This window comes from Ursus arctos, unplaced genomic scaffold (assembly GCF_023065955.2).
Source record: "Ursus arctos isolate Adak ecotype North America unplaced genomic scaffold, UrsArc2.0 scaffold_29, whole genome shotgun sequence".
Classification (NCBI taxonomy): Eukaryota; Metazoa; Chordata; class Mammalia; order Carnivora; family Ursidae; genus Ursus; species Ursus arctos.
Window position 1 is genome coordinate 4,648,317 of NW_026622974.1, and position 27,081 is coordinate 4,675,397.

Consider the following 27,081-nt stretch of genomic DNA (forward strand, 5'->3'; position numbering starts at 1 on the left):
CCATCATGGCAACCCGAGGCTACCCCGCTTGGTCCCTGAGCACCGACCTGTAAGTCCCAGAGCCACAGAGTCAGTGACCTCTGAATGGATGGCAGCCCCTCCCCCAGGCTGTGGGCCAAACAAGCAGGGATCCCTGAAGACCTGGTGACCAGGGAGGGCCCAGTGCTAGCCCAGCCCCCGAGGGCCGGGTTCTGACTGCAGGCTCTCTGCTCTTCAGTCTTACTGCTCCCGCCTCCAGAGTCCAAGGGTCCAAGTGGCAGGTGGGCTGTGCTGCCCTGAGCACGACAGAGGAAGCCCGCACTGAGAACCGTTGGCGGGTGGGCGGCATGAGATTCGAGGAGCTGCTAGACCAGGTGGGCGGCTTTGGGCCCTTCCAGCTGTGGAACGTGGCCCTGCTGGCCCTGCCCCGGGTGCTGCTGCCCATGCACTTCCTCCTGCCCATCTTCCTGGCGGCCGTACCTGCCCACCGCTGTGCGCTGCCCGGTGCCCCCGCCAACCTCAGCCCCCAGGACGCATGGCTGGAGGCCCACCTGCCCCGGGAGCCTGATGGCACCCTCAGCTCCTGCCTCTACTTCACCCACTCCCAGGCCCTCCCCAACACTACGTTTTGGGGAGCGGGTCAGAGCCCTGAGCAGATGGAGGGTGAGCCCTCCACAGCGCCCTGCCCTCAGGGCTGGGACTACGACCGCTCCGAGTTCTCCTCCACCATTGCAACCGAGGTACGGAGTGCGAGCCTGGGGGGCACGTGAGTGGGATGGGCCTGCCACTGCCTTGGGTGATTCCTGTGTGGGCATGAGACACATTACCGTATGTTTTAGAGTCTCAGTTTACCTATCTGTAGATGGGATCTATGAATTTAAAGCAGTGAGCTTCGTTCCTGGCCTGTAGTGAGGAGCCCGTACACGGGAGCTGCAGTTGTCAGTTGGGAGGTGATTAAGGCAGGTAAGGGCTGAGACGGCTCCAGCGAGCTGGGGGAGAGAGTTGAGAAGGGCGTTTCTAGAGGAGTAGGAGGAGAAACAACACAGGACTCCGCCTTTCTCTTCTTCTTTTTGGCCCCAGGTCTGGGATTTATATAATCCATCTAGAGGTGAACGCAGATGGGGGCAGAGTCTGTCTGGAGAGGAGCTGACCTGTTGTCAAAGCGAAGGCCCTCCACGGAAAGAAGCTGAGGCTGCAGGACTGGGGAGGGCCAAAGTCTCTTACCCCTCAAGTTGGGGTGGAAATAGTTGAGGGTTTACTATCTGGCATGGAGGTACCAGGATGGGACCGTTGACCTCAGCAGGCCCCCGAGTCTGGAGAGGTAGGGTTGGTGCTAGCTGGAGAGGGCCTGCGCCCATGGGAGGCCCCTCCCTGTTTGTCCCTGCAGTGGGACCTCGTGTGTGAGCAGAAAGGCCTGAACAAAGCCACTTCCACTTTCTTTTTTGCCGGTGTGCTGGTGGGGGCCGTGGCCTTCGGATACCTGTCTGACAGGTGGGGTGCGGTGGAGGGCGGCAACAAGGGAGGGGGTGGGGAACCCTCTCCCACGAGCTGCGGTTTGGGCTTGGTCTACCTCTGTCGTGGGACCTCCCCCTCTCCAGGGAGCTCACCCCGCATGACCCCTGCGTAGGTTCGGGCGGCGCCGTCTGCTGCTGGTGGCCTACGTGAGTTCGCTGGGGCTGGGCCTGGCGTCTGCAGCCTCAGTCAGCTACATCATGTTCGTCATCACCCGCACCCTCACTGGCACGGCTCTGGCCGGCTTCACCATCATCGTGATGCCGCTGGGTGAGGCAGGTGGAAGATGGGCAGGGCCTAGCAGCCTGGGGGGAGGCAGTTGTCAGGGGTGAGACTGAACCCATCGGGTCCTTGCTAACTTTCTTCCTGTCTCTGGCCCCCGCCCTGGGCCCAGAAATGGAATGGCTGGATGTGGGGCACCGCACCGTGGCAGGTGTCCTGAGTGGCACCTTCTGGACAGTGGGCGTGATGCTGTTGGCGCTGGTCGGGTACCTGATACGGGACTGGCGATGGCTTCTGCTGGCTGTCACTCTGCCTTGTGCCCCAGGAATCCTCAGCCTCTGGTGAGGAATGTGGGCAGCTTGGGAGTGGGAGATAGAGGACGTCAGAGACAGAATTAATCAGAGGCTGAGATTTGAATACAGAGTGACTGAGAGATGAAGAGAAAGAGAAAGTCAGTGACTGAGAAGTAGAAAAAGAGAGAAAGAGAGACCGACACGAGAAGCAGAGACACACAAAACAACATGTAGAGACAGTGGAGAGACAGAGACAGACTCAGTGAGAGACAGAAAGTGACAGAGACCAGACTGAAAGGCAGATTCAGGGGGACGTATAGAGGTGGTCGAAGGAGCAACAAGAGAGACAGGGATGGAGAGACAGGGCCCGCCTAGGGGTAGGGAGTCCAAGCAGGAGGGTCGGAAGCCAAGCAGGGTGGGCATTGCATCGCCTCCCAAAAACGAACTTTTGATGCTCTTCAAGGATTTCTGGATGTCTGGAGACATACAGAAGGAGACTCTCCTTCATCCTATGCCCTCCTGTTGCCTGTGGGAGAAATGGGTGGCTGATGCCTGGGGCTGAGGTCTTGGGAATGGTACCAGTCCAGCTGAATAGAGAAGGGAATCGCAGGCTGTGGTGGACCTAGGCCTGGGCGAGGAAGTGTGGGAGGAGGTGGCTTTTGAGTTGGGCCTTAAAGGATGAGTAAAAGTTCATCGGGTGAGGAGGGTTTGCGCCACGTTGGGGGACTGCACGAGCGGGAGCCCCGGCTGACAGGCCGTGGCGTGCGCAGGAGGGAGATGTGGCTGTGGGTGCTGCCTTTGCCTGAAGGGCCTCCTGCCGTCCCCCAGGTGGGTGCCTGAGTCTGCACGCTGGCTTCTGACCCAGGGCCGCGTGGAGGAGGCTCACAGGTACCTGCTCCGCTGTGCCAGGCTCAACGGGCGGCCCGTGGGTGAAGACGGCCTGAGCCAGGAGGTGAGGGAGAATGTCTGTGTGAGCGCATGCAAGCGTGGGGGGGGGGGGTGCGTGTGTGTGTGTGTGCGTGCGTGTGTGTGCGTGAGGCCTACGTCAAGCGCCCCCTTCCTGGGGCCCACTGTGTGTGCAGGAAAAGCTCCCGCCCCCAGGGGAGAGTTCCATGCTCTTCAAGATGTCCTACCTGGCCCTGCTGGGCCACATCCTTGACTCAGGGCCCACCCTGCTCAGCTTGCAAGCGCATCCCCACCCCCGCTGCTGAAGGAGGGGGAGGAGAGACCCAGGGAGATCAATGTGCCTAGCTAAGCCAGGTGCCTAAGCCAACTCCGATGTCACAGACTCTCCTTCTCTCCCACCAGGCCCTGAACAAAGTGGCCGCTCAGGAGCGAGTGGTTCAAAGACCCTCGTACCTAGACCTGTTCCGGACCCCACGGCTCCGACACATCTCACTATGCTGCATGGTGGTGTGGTGAGGAGGGGGCCTGGCCTGGGCCTGGCAGGGTGGGGAGGGGCGGACAGAGAGGCAGCGGACTCCAGGGTGGTGCGGAGTGTGAGAGGAGGATGGATGAGTGAACTGTTAACTGTGCAGGAGGACCAGCCTCTGGGGACATAGGGCTCTGGGAAGTCACAAGATGGAGCAGGCATCAGAGGCAGGGCTCCAATTCAGGCTCTGCCACTTCTGTGAGAGCTTGGACAGGTCACTTAACACCGAGCCTCAGAGCCCCTTCCGCAAAACAGGACGCTGTTAGTCCCTACCTCACAGGCTTGCTGTGAAGATTAGGTAAAGACGCTTTGTCCCTTGGCACATGCTGCACACTCCCGGGGGGATTATGGGGACAGGGAAGGTGGCGGACATTGGGCTCTGGAGGTGGGGGAGGTGGTCCCTCTAAAAGGCCAAGCCTCCCTAAAAAGAGAGGACAGGAGTGGAGGGTGACAAGGACGGCCCCTGAGTGGCATCGCGACCCCCTTCAGGTTTGGAGTGAATTTCTCCTATTACGGCCTGAGCCTGGACATATCGGGGCTGGGGCTGAACGTGTACCAAACGCAGCTGCTGTTCGGGGCTGTGGAGCTGCCCTCCAAGCTGCTGGTCTACCTGTTGGTGCGCCACGCGGGACGCCGTCTCACGCAAGCAGGAACGCTGCTGGGCACCGCCCTCGCTTTGGGGATCAGTCTCCTGGTGACCTCGGGTGAGCCCCACCCACTCCCCGGAGGCCCCGCCTCCTGCCCAAGACCGCCCGCCCCTTCCCAGAAGCCAGTACTCAAAGCCCTGCACTAGGGGAGCCTCCCATCCTGGGAGCTGTGGGTCTCGCACAAGCCCCGCTCACTGCCTGAACCCCTGTTCCTCCAGAGATGGGGGCCTGGAGCACCGCCCTGGCGGTGATAGGGAAAGGTTTTTCTGAAGCTGCCTTCACCACTGCCTACCTGTTCACGTCGGAGTTGTACCCTACTGTGCTCAGGTGAGGGGAGCTTGGGTCCCAGGCAATCCACCCTGGGGAGGGCTTGTAGTCACGTCTTTTTACCAACACCCTACACACACCCCCTACACACACACACACACACACACACACACACACACACACACACACACTGCAGCCCAGTTCCTCCCACCCATTCCTTACACTAGACCCAGGATACGGAACTAATCAGAGCCGTCTGTGCTTGCTTAAATCTGGGAGAAGGCAGAGCATTTTATCTTTAGTAAGTGACCCTGAGCGAGGTCACACTTCTCTGGGCCTCCTTTAAAACAAAACCATCACAAAAAGCGCCATCTGCCCTTCCCTTCCCATTCACCACAGCCCAGGCAGAACTGCCCTAAAGGGTTGTCTCTGAACTTAAGGCCTGCCCCCCCCTTTTTTTTAACCTTTTTAAAGATTTTATTCATTTTAGAGAGAGAGAACATGGAATGGGGAGAGGGGCAGAAGGAGAGGGAGAGGGAAAGGGAAAGAATCTCAAGCAGACTCCCACCGATCTGAGGCGGGGCTTCATCCCACGACCCCCAGATCATGACCTGAGCCAAAATCCAGAGTGGCCACGCTCAACCGACTTGGCCACCCAGGCGTCTCCTGGTGCCCTTTCAGCTAGCTATTGGCAGGTGGGGAGAAGAAGACTTGTAGGCAGCTGGGTGTGTTTAGAAAGCCTTGCTCGTCCTCCACCAACATGGCAGGACCCTCTTCCTTCCACACTACCCTTTCCCCACCCCCTTTCTGATGACTTTTCTTTTCCTTCAGCAGTACCTGATTGGTTCTGTCAGAATGGGGGTCCCGTCCTCTGGTGAATGCTGGCTTGGGGGTCCCTGGCCTGGGGACAGGTGGGAAGACCACCTGAAAGAAGCCACAGCTTTCTTAGCCATCTAGAGGGATGGGGATATCAGGACCTCTCTGCCCAGGATGGGAGCCCTGTGAGGCATGACCCTAAGTAGGTGTGAACACCAACCCCATCCCCTATCCTCTCTCCGAACAGACAGACAGGGATGGGGCTGACTTCACTGGTGGGCAGGCTGGGAGGCTCTTTGGCCCCACTGGCAGCCTTGCTGGATGGAATATGGCTGTCGCTGCCCAAGCTCGCTTATGGGGGGATTGTCCTGCTGGCTGCCTGCACTGCCCTCCTGCTACCAGAGACGAGGCAAGCACAGCTGCCAGAGACCATCCAGGACGTGGAGAGGAGGTGTGTGCACAGAACGGTTGGTGTGAGCACATGCGTGTGGGAGTGAGTGCTCAAGCACCTGACGCCTTAGGTAGGATTCAGAGAAGAAGACGTGTCTGCATGTTGTGTATCTGGTGCTTCTATGCAAGTGTGCGTGGGTGTAGGACTCGAGGTCTATAAAAGTATACGAGTCCATATGTGTGTGTGTACGTGGCTATCCAAGATTGTCCAGAAAGAGGAGGATGCGTGCACACTCAGGTATGCCTCTACATCAGGGATGTATACAAGCATGTGTGGGTACCCATGTTCGTATACCAGCTGCTGGGGAGAGGTGTAGGCCAGCTCTGATGGGGTAGGCTTCGGTGGGAGGCCCAGGGGCTAAATCCCACCATTGCTCATGACTCCTTCCTTCCCAGTGCCCCATCCAGGCTTCAGGAGGAAGAGATGCCCATGAAGCAGGTCCAGGACTGAGTGGTATCAGGGGCAGGCCCTCCACAGAAGTTCTGCAGCAGGGGCTGGAAGACCAGAAGGGCAGGCCCTGTGGCTGGGGCTGGGACATCAAGCTCCCTCCCCAGGGCTGGGGTTGCCACCAGTGCCCCCTCTCTGTGCTCATTCAGCCTTGACTATTTGGCCTCCAGCAGCTGGGTGACTTCCCAGAATGCAGTGGGTTGCTGAATCATTCTGGTACCCTTTTCAAGGCTGGAGGAGTTCTATAAATGAAGGTGCCCCAAGGGTTTGGGTCAGCAGTGAGTTGTGGGATGAGCCCTGGATAGGAAGCCAGTCTGACCCTGGGATCTGATCCCAACTTTGCCACTGATTTGCTGTGTGACCTTAGGCATGTGGCTTTCCCTCTCAAGGCTTCAGTCTGTTCATCTCTCAAATGGATAATGAGGCCTCTCAGCAGACCTCACCACAGGAACTAGCTGTTGTCATGCTCAAACGAGATGCTGAATAACGTGCTTCTTCTAGAGACGGTACTAAAGAAGGGACTGCCCTATGATGACTTCTGGCACCAACAGCCTGGTGGGCATGCTGTCCGCTGTATGGTACTGGGAGCTGCCCAGGACGAGGGTACCAGGAGAACAGAGCTCTTTGTTCCCATGACTGGCCCTGTACTTCCCAGGCACATTGCAGAGTAATGCATCCCACATACCTCCCATCCTCCAACGCATTGTTTAGGCCTCATGCCCAAAGAAGAGTGGAAGGCATGGGAGCCAACATTTTATTGGAGAAGCAAGAATAAACACATTTTTAAAGTATCTTGAAGTTATAGAATTTGCTAGGGCAAGGGACTGGGAAGGCCAGGAGGCTACCCTTTAAAATGTGGTGGCCTATGTCCCCTGGCCAGATAGGAATGGGAAAAGGAGGAATGGGCAAGGTCTAGACTCCCTGGTCTACCACAGAGCCTAGCTAGGCCCAGGCCACTGGAAGATCATCTTCCCCCTGTGGGACTGGAGAATTCTGTAGCTCCCACTGGACCATGGACGGGATGGTAGGCCCGAATTAGAGTGACCTCTCCTGTGAACATCTCATTTAGATTTTATCTCCACGGGGTCATAGATGTAGCAGCCCACATCGCCAATGTTCACACCTGAGGGAGAGAGCCCCATCACCAAGGGCCTTGGGGCTGGGTGGTGTTGGGCTGAGGGCTGAAGGGAATCGGGAGGGGTCTGGGGTGTGTTTGACTACAGGGGAAGTTGACCACACATCACCACAGACCCACATGCCATACTTTAGGCCCGCTGTCTGGGGTGGGGCTGCCCACCTTTGGGGCCAAACAGGTAGCCGTAGCAGGGGATGTGGCAGTAGGGGACGCCATCATGCTGAGACATAGAGAGAAAGAGAGCCATCTCAGCTTGGCGCTCTTCCCATCTCCAGCCTCCCTCCTCGCAACATAAGCACCCATCCCTGCGCTGTTCACCTCAGCATGACTCCCGGCAGTCAGGGTCTTCCGGCAGCGCTGGCACCTCAGACAGGGTTGGTGCCAATTTCTGCCCAAAGACATCACCTTCTCAGCTGGTGGTGGAGAGAACTGGTAATTCTAGGGGCAGAGCAAGGAGACCTACCTGCTTTGCACCACCTCCTTACACTTTGATGCCCATCCTGTCCCCCTCCCCAAGCTTTCCATTGTAACTTACCAAAATAGACAGGTTCCTCACAGCCAGGGCACAGTGAAGTCTCCCCAGTGAATGTCTTCAGGTGGGGAGGGCCTTTAAGGGGGAAGAGGCCCTGGCTAGGGCTGAGGTGGGGGCCAGGCCTAAGCAGGGCCCATCAGCACCAGCCTGTACATGGCATCTTCCAAAAGCCATGCTCATCCCAGAGCCCCCCACCCAGCTGGTCATGAGTCTGCTTTCTTGGGCAGAGCTGAGTCTCCTATGACCCCCTCCCCCCACCTCCTGTGCCATCCCTTTCTGCAGAAGGGACCACCTGCTTCCTTCTCCTCCCAGGGGCTCAGGTACCCACCAGCTCAACCCTGTCAGCAACTCAATCCTCAGGAAACCTGAGCTGATACAGGAGCAGGCTGGGGCATGGGTGTCAGGTGTTGGGGAGCATGGTGTCATTGCCCACTCTAGGGGAGGGAGGAAGGAACAGGGAGAGGGGAGGAGTGGAAGAATATGAGGGGCTGGCCCTGTCTCAAGGACCTCTCATTCCTAGGTCATTCTTTCCATGGCCTTGGCCTGGGAGAGGCCTGAATTCTGGGCCAGCTTTGCCTCTGACTAGCTGTGTGACTCTACAAGGCCACTCGCTCTCTCCAAACCTCGAATTCCTCACCTGTAAAATGGGGGTGATAATGCCATCTACCCAATTTACCTCTTAACTCAGCAGCTGACACGAGAGAACCCCCCCAAAAGGGCCACAAATAAGACCTTGCCACAAAGTTGTAGGACTGTGAAGCAGAGGACTAGGTGGGAGACTGCCACCTGGTCTACCCTGTTCCAGCCTGGGGATGAGGAGGAGTGGGGCCCAACTTCACTTACTTTTCTTGCCCTGGGGGAGGTCAGTCCTGGGCCTGGGGGGGCTGAAACTGCTGGGGCTGAGGGGAGTGGTGCTGGCTGGGGTGGGAGTGGGAGGGTTGTAGAGGTAGGAACCCACACCACCAATGTTCACCCCTGCAGAGAAAACAGAGGCTGTCAGGCTTGAACCTCCAGCTCCCAGCCACAGAGAGGGTCCTGCTGTCCCCTGGCCTCTTCTAGGCTGGTACTTACCCCTGGGTCCGAAGAGAGCCCCATAGCATGGCTTGTGGCAATACGGCCTCCCGTTGTGCTAGGCACAAGCAGAGGAAAGAGGGCTGCTCAGGGCTAAAGGACGGGGCGGGGTGGGGGGTGGGGTTCTCCTGTGTCCCACAGGCCTTCCGTCAAGACAGACTGCCGGGTGTGTCTGTCCATTGGCCTGGGCTGGTGGGGCTGGGAGGGGTGGAGGGTGAGCTAGCATGTCAGAATTGCCACTGTGGTCAGGAGAAAGGGCAAGAGCAGGTCAGAAGACCGCTGCTTCCCTCCCCTCCCCACCAAAAGGCAACCGGGTCCACCGGCACAACTCAGGTGTCCCTAATCCTGGCTGGTGTGGGCCCTCCACATAGGTCGTCTTGGTATTTGATTGCTGAGGCTGCCTTTAGTGGGCTTCTGGAGCAGAAATTGGGGGCTGGTGCTTAGGGAACAGTGACACAGGGCTGTGCGCCCTGGCCAGGCCTCACCTCTGCATGTCCTCCTGGGGACAGGACGCTGTGGCAGCGCTCACATTTCAGGCAGAAGCGGTGCCAGTTCTTGCCCAGGGAGCTCACCTTCTCCGCTGTGGGGGACAGGGTGGAACCAGGCTGTGGGAAGCCAGGACACGCAGCGGGCGCCCCCTTTTCCTTCCTCAGTCCCACCCTCCTGCTTCCTAGAGACGATGGGGAGTGTCCCCGGGATGTCAGCTCCAACCCGCCCGAGTGCCCTGCGCCCCAGAGTTGGAAGGGGGGTCTGAGCTCCTCGAACGCCCCGGCTCACACTCGCCCCATCTCCCCCTCCTCAGCCCGGGCCTCACCGAAGAAAACGGGTTGCTGGCAACGCGGGCAGGTCCAGCTCATGGCTCCGCACAGGGCAGCCGGCGCCACACACAGTAGGCACCACCGACAGGGGCTCCGTTCCCGCCCCCTTCGCTGGCTCCGCCCATAGCTCCGCTGTGAGCCTCATTGGGGTGAAACCGTAGCTCCTCGGCGCCTATTGGCCGTCAGAAATTTAGAACAACTCCACCTGGGAAACGCCGGCGACTTCGCAGTTACTTCCAAAAACGAAAGCCTCCGGTGGAGAGGAGAGGGATTTGAAGTCAGACGGGAAAGGAAGAGCGCAATGAAGACGCCTGGAAGGGTGGCACTAGTTTCTGGCTTGGTACAAAGCGGAAAACTGTCCAGAGTGCAAACGTCATGAAAACACTGCAATTTCCTCAAAGGGAGGGGTCAGGCATTCTTTGAAATGGCTTAATTCCGCCTTGACAGTCTCAGGTGGTTAAGAGCGTTGGAATCTGGAGTGCATCTCTGCCACTTACTCTCTGGCTACAGGCAAATTACTTAACCTCCCTCAGCATCCATTTTATTTGTACAATGAGTACGATGATTAATCTCTACCTCATAGGATTGTCGTGGGAACTGAGTAAGTTAATACATGCAAAGCGCCCAAACAGTGCTTGGCTCATAACTGCTGTAAAAGCGATAGCTATCATTATGATGGATCCCATAATGAACTCGAGACTTTTTGGAAGCCTCAAAATGTGGTCTGGATACAACGGTTTTCTCGTGAAATTACAATCCTTTTTAAATTTAAATGTATAATTCAGACACCGATTACATTTTCCTAATTTAAAAGTGTTTTAATATTTTTTACAAGTAGCCCAAGAGTGCTTCAAAGGACACCTCAAGAAACCCCACAGAGAAAGGGAGAAAATATTTGCATGGTATCTGATAAGGATCTGGTAATCAGAATATATAAAGGACTCTTACACCTCAAGGATAAAAAGACAACCCAATTTAAAAACAGGCAAAAAATTTGAATAGACATTTTTCTAAAGAAGATATACACATGGCCAACAAGCACATGAAAAAAAGATGCTCAACAGCATTAGTCCTTAGGGAAAGGAAAATTGGGATCACAATGAGATACCATTTTAGACCTATTAGAATGGCTATTTAAAAAAGATGGGTAATAACAGTGTTAGGATGTGTCAAAACTGGATTCTTCATATGTTGTTGATGAGAATGTAAAATAGTGCAGCCCTTTGAAAAACATTCTGCTAACTCCTCAAAAAGTTAAAGAGTCACTGTGTGATCCAGCAATTGCAATTCTGGGTATACACCCAAGAGAAATGAAAGCGTATGTCCACACAAAAACTTGTACATGAATGCTCATAGTACTACTATTCACAACGGCCAAAAGTCCATCAACTGATAAAGAGCTGAACAATGTGGCATATCTGCGACAGAATAGGATTCAGCCATAAAAAGGAGTGAAGTACTGATGCACGCTACAACCTGGACGAGCCATAAGAACATGTTAATGAGAGAAGCCAGACACATACCACCACCTATTGTACAATTGCATTTATATGCATTGCATATAAATCCATCAAGACAGAATAGTGGTTCCTAGGGGTTGGGAGGAGGGGCAATTGGGCATATCTGCTACGGGGGTATTAGGTCTCTTTATGGGGAGAGGAAAATGGTCTGGAATTAGTGATGATAGTTGTACAACCTCATAAATATACTAAAACTTAATGAATTGTATACCTTAGAAGGGTGAACTTTATGATATGTGAATAATTTCTCAATAATAATGAAAATGCCTGAAGAAAACTGATTTTAAAAAAAAGGTAGCTAAGAAAATGAGAGGCAGGGAAGAGAGCTGCTTACTGTGTGCCAGTGCCCCAGCAGAGAAAACAATCCCTTGATGACATATTAGGTGGTGAAATGAAGAGCTGTCTGGATTAAGTTCCTTTGTTTTGTCAAGTCAGCTCAGAAACAGCTCAAGGGGGCATGTGTGCTGAACTGAGCCTTCAGCTGCAGTGCTGTACCCTGCGGGGTGAAACGAGTCCTATTTGTGTCTCAGGAGTCCAAGACCCTCTCTGAACTTCAGTTCCCTCACTGGGTAATGGGATAGGACTGGTGTCTATGAATTTCCACTCAGCACTCCTATTTCCTCACTTGTCCCCATCAGTACTTTCTCCTTCTAACACTTGTTTTGTCCTCCTCGTTGACTTCTAAAGGTGGAAGCCTGCACACCATGAAACAAAGTTTTCTAGACTTTCTCATTATCTGTATCTTGTTTTGGGAACGATTTCAAGATCCTTAGTTTTATAACTGTTTCTTGATGGGCTTCTTCTTTAACAAACTTGAAAAATACTAGTCTTCGTCTCCACCAATATTTTCCTTTTGTGTTTCTGCCTCTCTCATTCTTCTTACAGAAGGCAGCTTGAGGTTCACTGCTGTTTGCTCTTCACGGCTCTCAGGGAGAAGGTCTTACTTCAGGAGGTTGGGAGGACTTCATTGCAGTCATTCGTTGACATTGTATTTATTCTCTTTTAGGAAGGTTAGTTTCATTTGCCCACAGAACTATCCTTAGAATTTCTGGAGCATATCAAATAGTCTTTCGCTGAGGCTCTGTAGCTCTTTCTGTGCTGGATCACCTTGGACACACACCTCAGCCTCCTAGAAAGGTCATCTTTACCGCTGCGTCCAGCACAGGGCTCCACACAGAGAAACAAGCGTCGGAGTCTGAGCACCATGCTGCCTTCACACAACTTGCCGAGTCAGAGGGGCAGGTGCTTTACTGCCCGTCTTCTGTGGCCTTCCTGTATCATGTGGCATGACGAACACAGTATGCCTTGTCTCTTCTATTTCAGTGCTTAGAAAAGACTACTTGAGCCTCCTCCTTTCCAAATATTGGCCATCCATTTGCAAGTACAGCAAATCACAGTATTCCACTCTTTTTGCTTGCCTGGCTTCTACTATTCAGTCTCTAAAAGAGGCTTTGTAAAGAATGCTGACAGGGAAAATGACCCTTCTTGTAGGAATGCACTTGCAGTTACTGACAGTGCCCGTTTTGAATACTTAAAGCCTTTAACGTGGTAGTTTAATAAATACCACAAATGGTTAAGTCCAGTGGAGTGTAGGTATTACCCAATCAGCTGTCAGGGTGGAGTTTGTGTCATCTGAGAGGCAGGTCCCTCTTTCATAAAGATGATTGTTCCCTTGGTGCCCCTCCAATACCCACTACTTTTTCCTGCACAGACCTGTCACAGTATCTGTATAGTCATGTTATATTTACTTGTCCGGCTTTCTTCAACCAACAGGGTTGATTCTTATCTGTGTACCTACAGCACCAAGTAAAGTGGGGGTGCTCAGTAAATGATAGCTATTATTTTTTAAAGACTTTCATTTTTAGGTAATCTCTATGCCCAACATGGGGCTCAAACTCACAATCCTGAGATCAGGAGTCCCTTGCTCCACCGACTGAGCCAGCTGGGCACCCCTATTTTATTATTACTAACATCCATCACTAACACTTTTTACTTCATGTTTTTAAGCTCTATTGTTAGGTACATTTATGTTTTCAGACTGTTGGTAGTTGCGATGAATTGACCCTTTTATTGTTATGAAGCTGAAGAAACAAGCTTTTCAACTCGAGATGAGTGGTGGTGAAGATAATGGCCCCAAACACCTGAGGGGTGTCACATGGATGAGGCATTAGGGGCACTACTGAGACCCCTGGATAGAGGTCACAGAAAAGCAGACTGGGCTTCTGTCCAAGAAAAGAACCTTCTTACAGAGCCCAAGCATGGGGTGGCTGCTTCAGAGAGCAGTGAGCTTCCTATCTCTGGATGTTATAAATAACACTGGAGAACAATCCAATTGGTCGCCGGTGTTGCAGAAGGGATGCAAGCATCACACACAGACAGATCTTTGAGTTTTCCTCACAATTCGGCAGTATATGATTCTGTGATTCTATTACCAAAGAAGAGTTTCAAATTTGTGTTAGCAAGAGAGCATTGTTAAAATAGTGACAGCTATCTCTTCTGTAGTACCAGTCACAGGCACTGTACTTATTTCTGATCCTACAACAACCTGGTTGGGGGTTTAAATGCTACATTATTGGGGTGCCTGGGTGGCTCAGTCAGTTAGGTGTCTGCCTTTGGCTCAGGTCATGATCCCAGCTCAGCAGGGGAGTCTGCTTCTCCCTCTCCCTCTGCCCCTGCTTATGTGCTCTCTCAAATAACTAAATTTAAAAAAAAATGCTACATCAATTGTACGTAAAACGAAAGTGGCTTGGAGAGGTTAAGAGAGTTGTTCAAATCATACAGACCCAAGACTCTCAAGCTCATACTCTTTCCACTCCCTCCTCCTAAGCTGCCCATGTGTTTGAGTCTGAAAGGATACTATCCTGGTCTGTACAGCACCTCTGTGCCTAAAGATAAGAGGACCTCTCCAGGCAAATAATGGGTTGCAAGAGACAGGGGAATGTCATTAAAGCTCTTCCATGACTTCTTAGTGCCCTCAAGGTAAAGTTTTTAACTTGGCTCTAAGGCCCTCACCTTTCTAGTTCTAGACATTTCTCCTGCTTCTCCCTCGAACCACACTAAATGAGCTTCTTAAACCTGCCAAGTTCTTACCTACCTCGAGAACTTTGCAAATGCTATCTCCCTTCTGGGAACTTGCTTTCTCAATATCTTCACCTCACTAATTCCTGCCTAACTTCAGGTCCCCCTCACCTACTCAATAGCAGGCTATTGGCCCCAGGCAGTCTCTCCCATAGCATCCTGCGCTGGAGGGCCAAGGGGGTACAATCAACAACTGTGTTTTCCCTGAGAGAACAAATGAGGGGAAAAAAAGGCAAATGGAGACTCATGATAAAGGATACTTTTGTAGCTTAGTGGGGGAATAAAATAGGTCGGCCAGGGCACCTGGGTGGCTCAGTCGTTAAGCGTCTGCCTTCGGCTCAGGGCGTGATCTGGCGTTCTGGGATCGAGCCCTGTATCAGGCTCTTCTGCTGGGAGTCTGCTTCTTCCTCTCCCACTCCCCTGTTTGTGTTCCCTCTCTCGCTCGCTCTCTAATAAATAAATAAAATCTTAAAAAAAAAAAATCAGTGCTGCAACCAAACCATTTAAAAAAAAAAATAGGTCGGCCAACTTCCTGCCCCCCTTCCAACCCCAGAATCTAGGCTTTGTCTACCCAATTAGTCTGTGAGCTCCACGAGGGCAGGGGCCAGGAATGCTTTGCCAAACACTGTGTATGCTTCCAATGCCTTGATTAATCTCTGATACATGGTGCTCAATAAATACTTATTGGTGAAAGAATGTTAAATGTTATACACAAGTCTCCTTCAAATGTGAGATGAAGGCTAGTGAGGAGATGTGGAGTTAGAAGGGGACTGGTAGGAGTTGAGAGTTTCATTACAACAAAAGCCCTGGAGCAAGGGAAGCTTAGGTGCCTAGGAGTAAGCACTCAGGAGTTTGTTTCTTCATACCCATGAGGATCAGCATGTATGAGGCAAACCAGAATATGATTTAAACTGATCCTGATTATAAATACTAGATAATAAAAAGAGAACTGCAAATCTCCTTTGGCAGCAAATCAGTCCCACTAATTGCAGTCATTCACAAGAACTTACTAATTAAGCTTAATTAGCATGTAGCACAATTATGTCTATCATTAAATATATGGCAAATGAGAGAATGTGGGAAAGTGTTATGTAAACTGTAAGGCACCTTACAAATATGACTGCTATAATGTGTCAGGTTAGCACTGCAATGAGTTTTGATTACAACTATAAAGTCCACTTATTTTATATCTTTGTCAACTTGTTCAAGTATATGGGCATATGCTTATGACTTTTAAGGCATTATCAAAAACTCTTGTTTCTCAATGACTCTTGAAAGGTTTCACTCAGTTCTGGTATGTTAATGAAAAATTAGTCTTCCCTCTTGAACACTGTGTTACTTAACCTTTATTACCTGTAACCTGTGTGCTTTCTCATTCCATCTTCTGAGTCTCTCCTCTAACTAGAAAGCTTTACTTTCAGCCATTTATGTTACTTAAAAAAATAGAAATACACACAAAACAAAAACAGACTGAAATGTTTTCTTGAAAACACACTAGCAAGTCTGTTTGACCTTTTTCCTTGTTTTCCAACATCCATTGCTGCCATTGCATGAACCCGTTGAGAGCATTCTGTATACAGCTACTTGTGGTTAGCTGCTTGGGGTTATTGACTGGGCTACATTTTGTGATTCGAAGGCATCAGCTGGGCTAATTCAGAATCAAGACTGCAGGAAATGACCCTCTGATCCTTCACCATGGTTGCCTTCAACTTACGCTCATGAAGAAATCAACAACAGCTTTAAATGGTGGTTTTCCATACAAAGATGGGTTTGGCGTCTCAAATATTACTTGGAAATGTGTATTTCATCTAAAAATATATAAAAACAACCACATCCAAATAATTTGCAGCACGCAAAATGTATCCATATCCTGGAAACTGAGAAGAAAACAAGAGGAGTGAAACTTGGTGGTCAGCTTGCTTATAGATCTGACAGATGGTGACAATGACCCGTGATGTGAACTACCAGCAACTTCCTCATCTCATTTTTTATAATATACAAGAACAGACCTTCCAGGTCATGGGACTATGTTAAGGAAATTAAAACAGTTTAATTTTACGAATTCAGACAAATGCAAAAGCTTTACCTTTTTATAGAGGAGTTTCTCAGTTCCTCTATGAAACTCAAAATCACAGGATCAGGAGTCATATTCCAGGATCTTCCCAACTCCAAAATGACTGGGCTTTTCCTCTTCTTCTCTGGAGTTTTTGCAACAGGCAGAGCTCTAACGTCTTTATTCATAATCTCTTATTACCACCCCTCGCCACCAAAAACAGGGCAGCAATGACCAGTATCTTGCGGAGACAAGAACTTAAACAGCCATCTTGTGATAAAAAGCCACAAAGAGGAAGGTATAAAAACCAAGGTGGGGTGGCACCGAATCTTTGCAGCTCTCTAGGGGATATTTTCTTTTCTACTTAGAAGCATTTCTTTTGAAGAACCTTGTCTCCCCCATTCCACATTAATTCAACTTTGTCTAGATTGTTCAGTGAGGTAGATCCTGTCTTTCCATGGTGAGCTTCTGACCTGGTCTGAGTACTTCATCCACTTGGCCACAGTAATTGTTCAGGGATAGGAGTGTGGTCCAAGTCACACTCATCCTCTTCGCTCAGACTTTTCCATGAGACTTTCGGGTGTTATTAGGCAAAATACACTTTCATTTTCTAGATAGAAACCTTATAAGGACCAAGGCAGCTTGAGACTGCAGGGGCTATTTTGCCCCCGAGTGAAGAGAAAATGAGGCCAAGCAAAGTTGAGAGGAAGGGGAAGGGAGGGTCCTAAGGACATCTCTGACCGCTGGGATCTAACTCCGCCCCAGTTTCCCAGTATCAAGTAATAAATTATCCCCTATCCATTTTTTCTTAAGCTTGTTTGAGTTAGTTTCTGTTACAACCAAGAGTCCCAATTAATACAACGTGCATCTTTATACAGTTCTTGTGCTTCTTCTTGTATTTAAGAATTATGTTGTATAAAGTTCTGACACTGTAAATTGCTTTACATATTTTCTTAATGCATGATTTTTAAGATAACCATGTAAGAAAAAAGACTAGAAAATGATATATAAAAAATGGGTCTTAGACAAGTTATCCAATTAAATAATGGGCAAAGAATTTGGATAGTTTTCCAAAGAAGATATACAAATGGCCAATAAGCCCGTGAAAAAATGCTTGACATCATTAGTCATTAAAGAAGTGTAAATCAAAACCATAAGGACATACCATTTTACATCCACTAGGACGGCTGTAATCAAAAAAGAAAAACAGAAAATAACAAGTGTTGGAAAAGGGATGCCTGGGTGGCTCAGTTGGTTAAGCATCTGCCTTTGGCTCGGGTCATGATCCCAGGGTTCTGGGATCAAGTCCCGCGTCAGGCTCTCTCCTCAGCGGGGAGCCTACTTCTCCCTCTGCCTGCTGCTCCCCCTGCTTGTGCACTCTCTCTCTGACAAATAAATAAGTAAATAAAATCTTAAAAAAACAACAAGTGTTGGAAAAGATGTGGAGAAAATGAAACCCTCACATTGCTGGTAGGAGGCTAAAGTGATGCAGCTGCTGTGGAAAAGAGTTTTGACAGTTCTTCAAAAAGTTAAATATATTGTGATTTCACAGAAATGAAGAGCAGATAGTTACAAGAATCAGTCCTCCACTGATGCTATCATTGAGCTGGCAAAAACAGATAGAAGCAACTTTTTCAGAACTCTGGAATCTAATCAAACTGAGAGTGGAGTCCAACCAGTGGTGTGCTTAATGAAAAAAGCAGCTGTTAAATTTCAGTAACAAAACGTTGTGGCATTTTTGTTTACCCATCTACCATCCCCCATCCCCCAGCTTGGTGGTGGCTGTGGGACAGTAGTCCACATTCCTGGTGTGGTTTGCTAATGCCAGGGGAGGACGGATGCACCCTATTCTCAAAAGACTGTGGCTGTCAATTTTGCCTGTCTGGTGGTTCCCTGAGGGACCCATGCTGAGTCTGACCTTTGTTTTGCCCCCTCAGCCTGGAGCAGCTTTCCAAGTAGCATCTGTTGAAAGTATTTAAAGACCTGTACTACTGCTGACTGCCTAGAGAAAGATACAGAGAACTGAACAAGCAGCAGATGGATCTAAAAGTCTGACAAGTAGGAGACTGAGGAGGAAGCTACACGGGGAAGTAAGGACTCTGACGGGCCGCTGTGTGATTGGGGAAATCCGTCATACAAAGTGCATGCCCAGGGACAGATGCATGTGCAGAAAAGACCTGAGAGGACCCCAGGCTTGCACCTTTGGCAGATCTTTGGGCTCCATGCAGTCAGGAGGTGAAGGCTAAGGCAGAGTTTCAGGCAAATTGGCTTAGCATTGAAGTAGTGCCCCAGCTCAGAGCCAAGCTACAAAAACCTGTGGAGGTGGTGGTGGTGTTTTTCCTCCAGCCATTTAAGGAAATCTCTTGTCAGGTCAGTGACTGACTGCTGAGATAATGGAACAGAGTTTCAGTGATCACACACAACAAGAAATGCAGTTTTAGCAAAAATAGTTTAGAAAAGTCAATGAACAAGTGGATGACAACAGCCTTCAATAATCAACAACAACAAACCCTGAGAGGGGGATCTGATTCCCAGATTGACACATTGTAATATTCAAAATGTTCAGTTTTAAACAAAAATATCACAAGGTATAAAAAGAATAAAGAAAGCATGGTTCATTCACAGAAAAAAAAGAGAACTTTATAGAAAACATCACCAAGGAAGCCCAAACATTGGACTTACTAGGCAAATATTTTATTTTTTCAAGATTTTTTTATTTTTTTTTAAGTAATCTCTACACCCAACATGGGGCTCAAACTCACAACCCCGAGATCAAGAGTTGCATGTTCTAATGACTAAATCAGCCAGGCACCCCATTTGGCAAATATTTTAAATCAAATGTCTTAAATATGCTCAAAGAGCTAATAGATAAAAAAACTAAAGGAAACTAGGAGAATGAAGAAATGAACAAATAAAGAATATCCATAAAGAGATATATATTATATATTAAACATTTAATATTATAATATTACATAAGAACCAAATAAAAATTCTAGAGATGAAAAGTATAGTAGCCGAAATGGAAAACTCATTACAGGGATTCTACAGCAGATTCAAGATGGCAAAAGAAAAAATGAGTGAACCTGAAGATAGGACTATTGAAATTATTGAGTAGGAGAAAGAAAAAAAAAAAAGACTCTCAACCAAGATTCTATATCCAACAAAACTATCCTTCAAAACAAAAGGGAAATTAAGACCTTTCTAGAGAAACAAAAGTTGAGGGAGTTCATCACTAGCAGACCTGTCTTACATGAAAAAGCTAAAGGGAGTCCTTTAGGCTGAAATGAAAGGACACTAGACAATAATGCAAAACCATATAAAGAAACAAATCCAGTAAAAGTAACCATGTAGATAAATATAAAAGCCAGCGTTATTGTATATTTGGTTTGTAATTCCCCATTAGTTTCCCATATGATTTAAGAGGCAAATGAATAAAACAATAATTGCAAATCTATGTTAATCAGCACACAATTGTGACAAAACACCATAAGGATGGAGATGAACTGAAATGAAGGGAGAGAGAGCTCTACAACAGTAGTTGGAGATTCCAATGCTCCACTTCAATAAAGAACAGAACATCTAGACAGAAGCTCAATAAATAAATAGAAGACTTGAACAACACTGAACTAAGTAGACCTAACAGACATGCAGAATAGTTCATCCAAAAACAAAATTCACATGGGTGCCTGGGTGGCTCAGTCAGTTAAGTGTCTGAGTTTGGGTACTGGGATCGAGTCCTGCATCAGGCTCCTTGCTCAGCGGGGAGTCTGCTTTTCCCTCTGCCTGCTGCTCCCCCTGCTTGTGCACTCTGTCTCTGACAAGTAAGTAAAATCTTTAAAAAAAAACTCAGAATACACATTCTTTTCAAGTGCACACAAAACATTCTCCAGAATAGATCATACGTTCGTCCACAAAACAATATATTTAAAAAGACTGAAATCATACAAAGTACCTTCTCCAACCACAACAGAATAAAGCTAAAACTCAATAACAGAAGGAAAACTGGAAAATTCACAAAATGTGTAAATTAAACAACACACTCTTAAGTAGCCAATGGGTCAAAGAAGAACTCACAAGAAAATGATAAAATACTTTGAGGTGGATGAAAATAAAAACATATCAAACACATGGGATGCAGTGAAAACAGTGCTAAGAGGGGAATTATAGCTATGAACATTTTAAAAAGGAAGACCTCAAATCAATAACCTCACTTTACACCTTGAGGAACTAGAAAAAAAAAAAGAGCCAACTGAACTAAAAGACAGTAGGAGGAAAGAAATAATAAAGATTACAGCAGAGATGAATGAAATAGGGAAAAGAACAATAGAATCAATGCAACCAAGAGTTGGTACTTTGAAAAGACTGACAACATTGGCAAAACTTTAGCTAAAGTAAAAAAAAACACTTTAAATTTACTTAGAAAAAATGAAAGAAGATGCAAATAACTAAAATCAGAAATGAAAGTGGGACATTACTACTGACCTTACAGAAATAAGAAAGCATTATAATACTCTGAACAACTGTATGATTAAGTAGGAACCAGACAAGGATGTCACCTTTACTATTGCTTTTAAACATTGTACTGGAAGTTCTAGCTAAAGTGATTAAGGAAGAACAAGAAATAAAAGGTACCCAAATTGGAAAGGAGGAAGTAAAACTATCTCTATTCTAAATGACATGATTTAAAATATACACAATATGTATATTATATATATATATAAAGAACACACATACACACACACACAAAACTAGAAGAAATTAACAAGTTCAGCAACGTTTCAGGGTATAAGATCAATACATTAAATTGTATTTCTATACACCTGCAATAAATAGTCCAAAAGGAAATTAAGAAACAATTCCATTTACAATAGCATACAAAAGAATAAAATACATAGGAATAAATTTAGCCAGGATGTGAAAGACATACACAAAAACTACAAAATACTGCTGAAAGATATTAAAGAAGACCTAATAAACAAAAAGGCATCCCATCTATGTTCATGGATTGGAAGATCTAATATTGTCAAAATGGTAATGCTATCCAAAGTGACCTACAGATCTAAAACAATCCCTATGAAAATTCCAATGACTCTTTTTGCAAAAATGAAAAGCCAATCTTCAAATTCATATGAAACTGCAAGGGGGCCCAAACAGCAAAACAATCTTAAGAAGAACAAAGCTGGAAGTCTCACACTTCTCAATTTCAATTTCAAAACTTAGAGTGAACAAAACTACAGTGATCAAAATAGAGTACCTGCATCAACATACAAACCAATGGAATAGAATTGAGAGTCCAGAAATAAATCCATGCATCTACAGCCAATCAATTTCCAACAATAATGCTAGACCATTCAATGTAGGAAAAACAGTCTCTTTAACAAGTATGCTGGAACAACTGTACTTTCACATACAAAAGAATGCAGTTGGACCCCTACCTCATACTATGTACAAAAATTAACTCAAAACAGATCAACAACCTAAACATAAGAGCTAAAACTAAAAAATTCTCAGAAGAAAACATAGGGGTAAACCTTCATGGTCTTAGATTTGGCAATGGGTTCTTAAATATTATGCCAGAACCACAAGTAATGAAAGAAAAAAATGGAGAAATTGGACTTAATCAAAATGAAAATCTTTTGTGCATCAAAAGCACAGGAGAAAATAACTGCAAATCACATATCTGATAAAGGTCTAGTATCCAGAATATATAAAGAATCCTTACAATTCTAGAACAAAGAGACAAACAACCCAATTAAAAAATGGGCAAAGGACTTGAGTAGGCATTTCTCTAAAGAAGATATATAAATGGCCAAAAAACACATGAAAAGATGCTCAAGATCATTAGTTATCAAGGAAAAGTAAATCAAAATCACAATGAAACACTAGGATGGCTAAAATACATACAAAAAGAAATTAACAAGTGTTATGAATATGGAGAAACTGGAACCATTGTACATTGCTGAAAGGGACGTAAAATGATTCAGGTGCTGTGGAAAAGTTTGGCAGTTCCTCAAAAAGTTAAACATAAAATAATCATATGACTCAGCAATTCCACTTCTAATTACATTCTGAAAAGAAGTGAAAACAGGTACTCAAACATGCACTTTTTCATGTGAAAACAGGTACTCAAACACATACTTATTCATGAATGTTCACAGCAGTACTATTCACAATAGCTAAAAGGTGGAAATAACCCAAATGTCCATCAATGAACGAATGGATAAACAAATTCTGGTATACACATACCATGGAATACTATTCAGCCATAAAAGGTAATGAACTACTGATGCATGCTACAACATGAATTAACCTCAAAAACATTATGCTAAGTGAAAGGAGCCAGACAGAAAAGGTCACATACCTTCAGAATATGTACATCATAGAGACAGAAAGCAGATTGGTAATTGCCGGGGGCTGCAGAGAGGTAGGAATGAGAACTAACTGCTCAATAGATACAACATTTTATTTTGGGGTGATGAAAACATTTTGGAACTAGACAGAGGTGATGGTTACACAACATTGTGAATGTACTAAATGTCACTTCTTTATTTTAAAGTGGTTATTTTGTTATGTGAATTTCACCTCCATAAAAAACAAGACAAAAATACAATACCTGAGATAGCAGTCAGAAAAGAGGTTACATTTGGGGAAAGTAGTGACTGGAAGAGGACATGAGAGGGGCTTCAGGGGTGTTGGTCATATTTTATTTTTTGATTTGGGTGTTGGTTACCCAGGCGTGGTCATTCTGTTAAAATCTTGGGGCTTAACAATTGTGTGTACTTTTGTTTTTTATATGCATCTTATACTTGAACATAAAATGAACTTTAAAAAGTTAAAGAGTTGCCATATAAACCAGGATATACCCAAGAGAACTGAAAAACTGATGTCCACACAAACACTGTATACAAATGTTCACATTCACAGCAGTATTATTCATAATAGCCCAAAAGTGGAAATAACTCACAATCCCATCAACTAGTAGAGACACAAAATGTGGTATGCAGAATATTATTCAACTATAAAATACAGTGAAGTACTAACACATGGTACAAATGATGAATGAGCCTTGAAAACATGTTAAATGAAAGAAGCCAGACACAAAAGACCACACATTGCATGACTCCATTTATACGAATTGCCCAGAATAGGTAAATCCACAGAGATGGATGGAAAGCAGATTGGTCACTGCCAGCAGCTTTGGGGTAGGGAATAATTGGGAGTGTCTGCTAATGGGTATGTGTTTCTTTAGGGGTGGTGGTTGAAATGTTCTGGAATTAGTGGCGATAGCTGCACAATCTTGAAGATATCAAAAACCACTGGATTTTACACTTTTTTTTAAAAAAAGATTTTATTTAGTTATTTGAGAGAGTGAGCAGGAGAAAAAAAGAGCATGAGCAGGGCACGGGCAGAGGGAGAGGGAGAAGCAGGCTCCCGGCTGAGCAGGAAGCCTGATGTGGGACTTGATCCCAGAAAGCTGGGATCATGACCTGAGCTGAAGGCAGACACTTAACTGACTGAGTCACCCAGGTACCCTGGATTTTATACTTTGAAATAGTGAATCTTAGGTTAAAGAAATTTAATGTTATATGAAATATATTTCAATAAAAAAGATCTTAAATATTTTTAGAATGTATGTAAACTCTAGCATATCAAATAAAAGAAGTTCAAAGGGAAAATATTACTCAGGATCTATTCCCTTTCCCCCTGCCCATCCCTCAGATTAGCACATCTTGGAGGTGGACCTCAGTTACTACTGGAGAATGGAGGTAGGTGAGTCGCAGTTAGGAATGAAAACTGTGACCAACAGCCCTGATTGTCCTTGAGCAGAGGAATGTGGTAGCTGATGAGAAACAGATCTTGGGCTGGAGCAAGGGAGAGAAAGTCAAAAGTGGTGGTGACAAAGTGTTGGCAGCCCTGGCACCAGAACGCTTTCCATTGCTTCATCCACTGGGTGGATGCCTTAGGAATGAGTAGTCCTTAGCTGATTTCAGCCTCGACAGCCAGAGACCCTGAGATACTTCCTACCCCTTATTCCTTACTTCTTACTCTTTTGATGGCTCTGGTTGGATATTATGCAGTTCTTTGTACTTGTAGTGCTATGAGTATTCCCAAAACCTACCCAAACTATAGATTTATTTGGGTAGTAAACTAGACCTCTGGGACTCTAAATAAATGCCTGGATTTACAAATCAGGAACAGAAGTAAGACCGTTTTAAGGGTAAATCTGGATCAGGGGCAGCTCAGGTTTAAATGAATCTCTCTAAAGGACTTAAAAGTCACCTAAATTTTATTTGATTTTGGTTCTCATCCTCCACAGTCCCAGAATGCAAAAAGGAGTAAATGGAACACCTACTAGAATTTTAGATAAGAGAGGAAGGGGTTTCCTTGGTAGTTTGAAATGATGCTTGCCTGCTTCTATGTGCCAGATGTTTCAATGTGTATAGGAAGGATAGTCAGACTGAATGGAAACTGGTAGACAGCTGTCCTGAAGTCTGAAATCCCAGGATTTTTCAAACACCACCTTTGTGATGGTCTCCCCTTCCTTCTACCTCTTTTGTCTACTCATACCGCATTCCTCTAAAGACATACCCATTTTTTATCTTGACTCTTAAATGGAGCAGTAATGAAACTGAAATATAGATGTTCTACTTGCTGGGAACACTGGGGCCCAGGATCCAGGAGGGATGAGAAGATCTGAAAGCCACAGCTTTAACATAGTCTCATGGCACAAAATGAGAGATGGAAGTTAGGAGATGAGCTGAGATGAGGAGTGCCAAGTTTAAAACATACATCTCTATGCCTATCCTTATCTTGTTGTTCTACTGCTACAAAGAAACAGACATACATACACCACATATTTGCTCACCCAACTCGCCATGTCCCGGCAGCTGAGGGCCTTCTCCACAACCCATCCCTGTCCCGGTAGCCATACCTACCTTCTGGAAGTCAGACCCTAGAGGAGACTGCCTACTGACCCCAAGGGCGCTCATCATTTCTTTGGTCTCTGTGGCTTCTATCCCTGCCTCCCTGTGGCAAAGATGTCTTCTGCAGTCCTTCCTTCTGGAAATCTGGACTTTAGCAACTGCTCCTGAAAAGAAAGGAAAAGAGGTAGGCAAGAGTATGTAAATGTCTTCGTTGTCATCCTTGTATAGGTAGGCTACAGGACAGCAGGGTAGTTTAGCAGGGACAGAGCATTAGAGATGAAAGAAAGTAATACCTCAATATGGTTGATTTTACCTCTGCAATCTTTCTCTGTACCCTCTATCAGGTAACCCTGCCTCTACTTTCACCCTGCTTACTCACTTCCCTAAAATGCGCTCATTTCCATTGCTTTCTACAAAATACCTTTCTCATCTGATCCTCCACAAGTGGAATGAACAAAAGCCTGCAAAGCTTTTAGTCTATACATCTGGACACAAATTATCTTCTATTCTCTTGCATGCAACAAAGACTTTGTGTTATCTTTTTGTGTACCTGTATTAAAGGTAAAGCTCTGTGAAGACAGGCGGTTTGATTTACAGAATTTCAAGTCCAAATGCTTGTAGACTCGGAAATGCATAACCAGCTAAACAGAAGTTGGGGCAAGAGAAAGGGAAGAGGAAGAGAGAAAAAAGAAAAGTATAATATTCTTCAAGAATGGAGATTGAAGAATGAATGTTGCCCAGCCTTGATGGGAATAGAGGAATTTTAGGGAGTCTTGCGGGAAAAGCAGCAGGACCTATTTGTAATGATAGAAAACCGATGAGAGGAATGACGACAGGGATGCGTTGAGTAGGAGTTACACACTTAAAAAAAACCCAAACACTATTTTTTAATACATAAAAGTATACAAAAGGAAAAAAAATAAACCCTGATTTATAATTCCATAGCACCAGATCACCCTTACTGACATAAAATTACATATTTTACATGTCTGTATATATTTTATATGTGCATGAAATACTTCTATTTTATATAACATGCATTTTATGTGTTCAGGATGTTGAAACAAAAAATACAGAATAAAAGATAAAAGCATTCCTCCTCCTTCTACCAACAGCAACCGTTTTTGCTTTTTTTTGTTTCCTTCCAGAAATCAAACTGGCAGCTTGATTTAGGGTTCTGATGAGGTGACTAGAGGATGTTGGGCCAAGTCAAAGATCTGGGGTTTGACTGGTTTCAACATGCCTATGAAAGGAAGGAGAAAGGTAGCCATCTGGATATCAAAGTTCCCAAAGCCTTTGACTGCTAACTCTAAGGTCAATTTAGCCCCATTCCCAACCTCAGTTTTTCTTCCAGGAGCTTCAGGGGCAATGTGTCCCCCTCCTGGCCTGACACCACTATTCCACAATGCTGTTGAAATGAAGAGGCCACTGACAGCCTTGATATGCATTCATTGCCATAGACAGTGCTTTGTATACAAAGATCTAGGACCGAAGCAGGATAGTTGGCTTCTGGAGTGCTAAGTACCCAATAAACACAATTGGCAATTTATAGCTTTAACCCACTTATAAATTGCTGAATAGTCACAATCAGTTAATAAAAAATAGCTACTATTACCACATTGATTCTTTTAACAAATTTTTATTGAGCACTCTGTCAGGCAACTGTGTGCTGGGAATACAATGAAAAAACAGTAAGCAAAGACAGACTTCCTGCTTCGGAGAGTTTATATCTAGTTGTGCGGGGAGGGATATATTGATCAAATAAACACATAAATATAAAATTAAAACCACACTGCTACAGTGAAAACGTACATGGCCCTTTGAAAGTGTATAAGGGTTATGGGCAAATCGGCATGGCTGTGTTTTGTTTTTTTAATGAAAGAT

The 27,081-nt window shown here is 46.4% G+C and overlaps 3 protein-coding genes across 7 annotated transcripts in view; 1 reads left to right on the forward strand and 2 right to left on the reverse strand.

The window, feature by feature from the left end:
* Nucleotides 1-178: 178 nt before the first annotated feature.
* SLC22A7 (solute carrier family 22 member 7) lies at nt 179-6,857 on the forward strand. Of its 2 annotated transcripts, XM_044387212.3 has the most exons (11): nt 208-353; nt 588-719; nt 1,367-1,470; nt 1,607-1,761; nt 1,886-2,054; nt 2,835-2,958; nt 3,315-3,424; nt 3,928-4,142; nt 4,304-4,412; nt 5,416-5,619; nt 6,015-6,857. In XM_044387212.3, exons 1-11 carry the CDS (start codon nt 327-329, stop codon nt 6,067-6,069), a joined length of 1,404 nt encoding a protein of 467 aa, XP_044243147.1. In that variant the 5' UTR covers nt 208-326; the 3' UTR covers nt 6,070-6,857. The 2 variants fall into 2 exon arrangements, with proteins under 2 accessions (XP_026363173.1, XP_044243147.1); XM_026507388.4 differs by having other exon boundaries at nt 179-719.
* Nucleotides 6,809-20,214, reverse strand: CRIP3 (cysteine rich protein 3). Of its 4 annotated transcripts, XM_057303957.1 has the most exons (9): nt 9,619-20,213; nt 9,290-9,384; nt 8,805-8,862; nt 8,577-8,708; nt 8,062-8,167; nt 7,737-7,837; nt 7,520-7,614; nt 7,364-7,421; nt 6,809-7,189 (listed from the first exon to the last, which is right to left on the reverse strand). In XM_057303957.1, the coding sequence occupies exons 1-9, from the start codon at nt 9,659-9,661 to the stop codon at nt 7,128-7,130; spliced, it is 750 nt and encodes a 249-aa protein (XP_057159940.1). In that variant the 5' UTR covers nt 9,662-20,213; the 3' UTR covers nt 6,809-7,127. The 4 variants fall into 4 exon arrangements, 3 of the variants coding, with proteins under 3 accessions (XP_057159940.1, XP_057159941.1, XP_026363185.2); XM_057303958.1 differs by lacking the exon at nt 7,364-7,421 and having other exon boundaries at nt 9,619-20,214; XM_026507400.4 differs by lacking the exon at nt 8,062-8,167 and having other exon boundaries at nt 7,737-7,808; nt 9,619-20,210.
* Nucleotides 20,215-22,534: 2,320 nt separating this feature from the next.
* The window catches only part of ZNF318 (zinc finger protein 318), a 35,564-nt gene continuing 31,017 nt past the window's right edge, over nt 22,535-27,081 (reverse strand). The window contains exon 8 of the mRNA XM_057303933.1: nt 22,535-25,361. Within this exon, the coding sequence (XP_057159916.1) occupies nt 25,287-25,361 (75 nt within the window). The 3' untranslated portion in view covers nt 22,535-25,286. The remainder of the gene's footprint in view (nt 25,362-27,081) is intronic.

What these genes read in the sequence shown, in the direction of transcription:
- CRIP3 (XM_057303957.1), bottom strand. Translation starts at nt 9,661, where the DNA reads ATGAGCTGGACCTGCCCGCGTTGCCAGCAACCCGTTTTCTTCG. An exon ending in TTGCTGACAGGGTTGAGCTG is followed by an intron (nt 7,838 to 8,061) that starts GTGGGTACCTGA and finishes CCCCCACCTCAG; the next exon opens with CCCTAGCCAGGGCCTCTTCC. An exon ending in TGAGGAACCTGTCTATTTTG is followed by an intron (nt 7,615 to 7,736) that starts GTAAGTTACAAT and finishes CTCCACCACCAG; the next exon opens with CTGAGAAGGTGATGTCTTTG.
- SLC22A7 (XM_026507388.4), top strand. Translation starts at nt 327, where the DNA reads ATGAGATTCGAGGAGCTGCTAGACCAGGTGGGCGGCTTTGGGCCCTTC. An exon ending in CCAGGAATCCTCAGCCTCTG is followed by an intron (nt 2,055 to 2,834) that starts GTGAGGAATGTG and finishes GCCGTCCCCCAG; the next exon opens with GTGGGTGCCTGAGTCTGCAC. An exon ending in CTATGCTGCATGGTGGTGTG is followed by an intron (nt 3,425 to 3,927) that starts GTGAGGAGGGGG and finishes GACCCCCTTCAG; the next exon opens with GTTTGGAGTGAATTTCTCCT.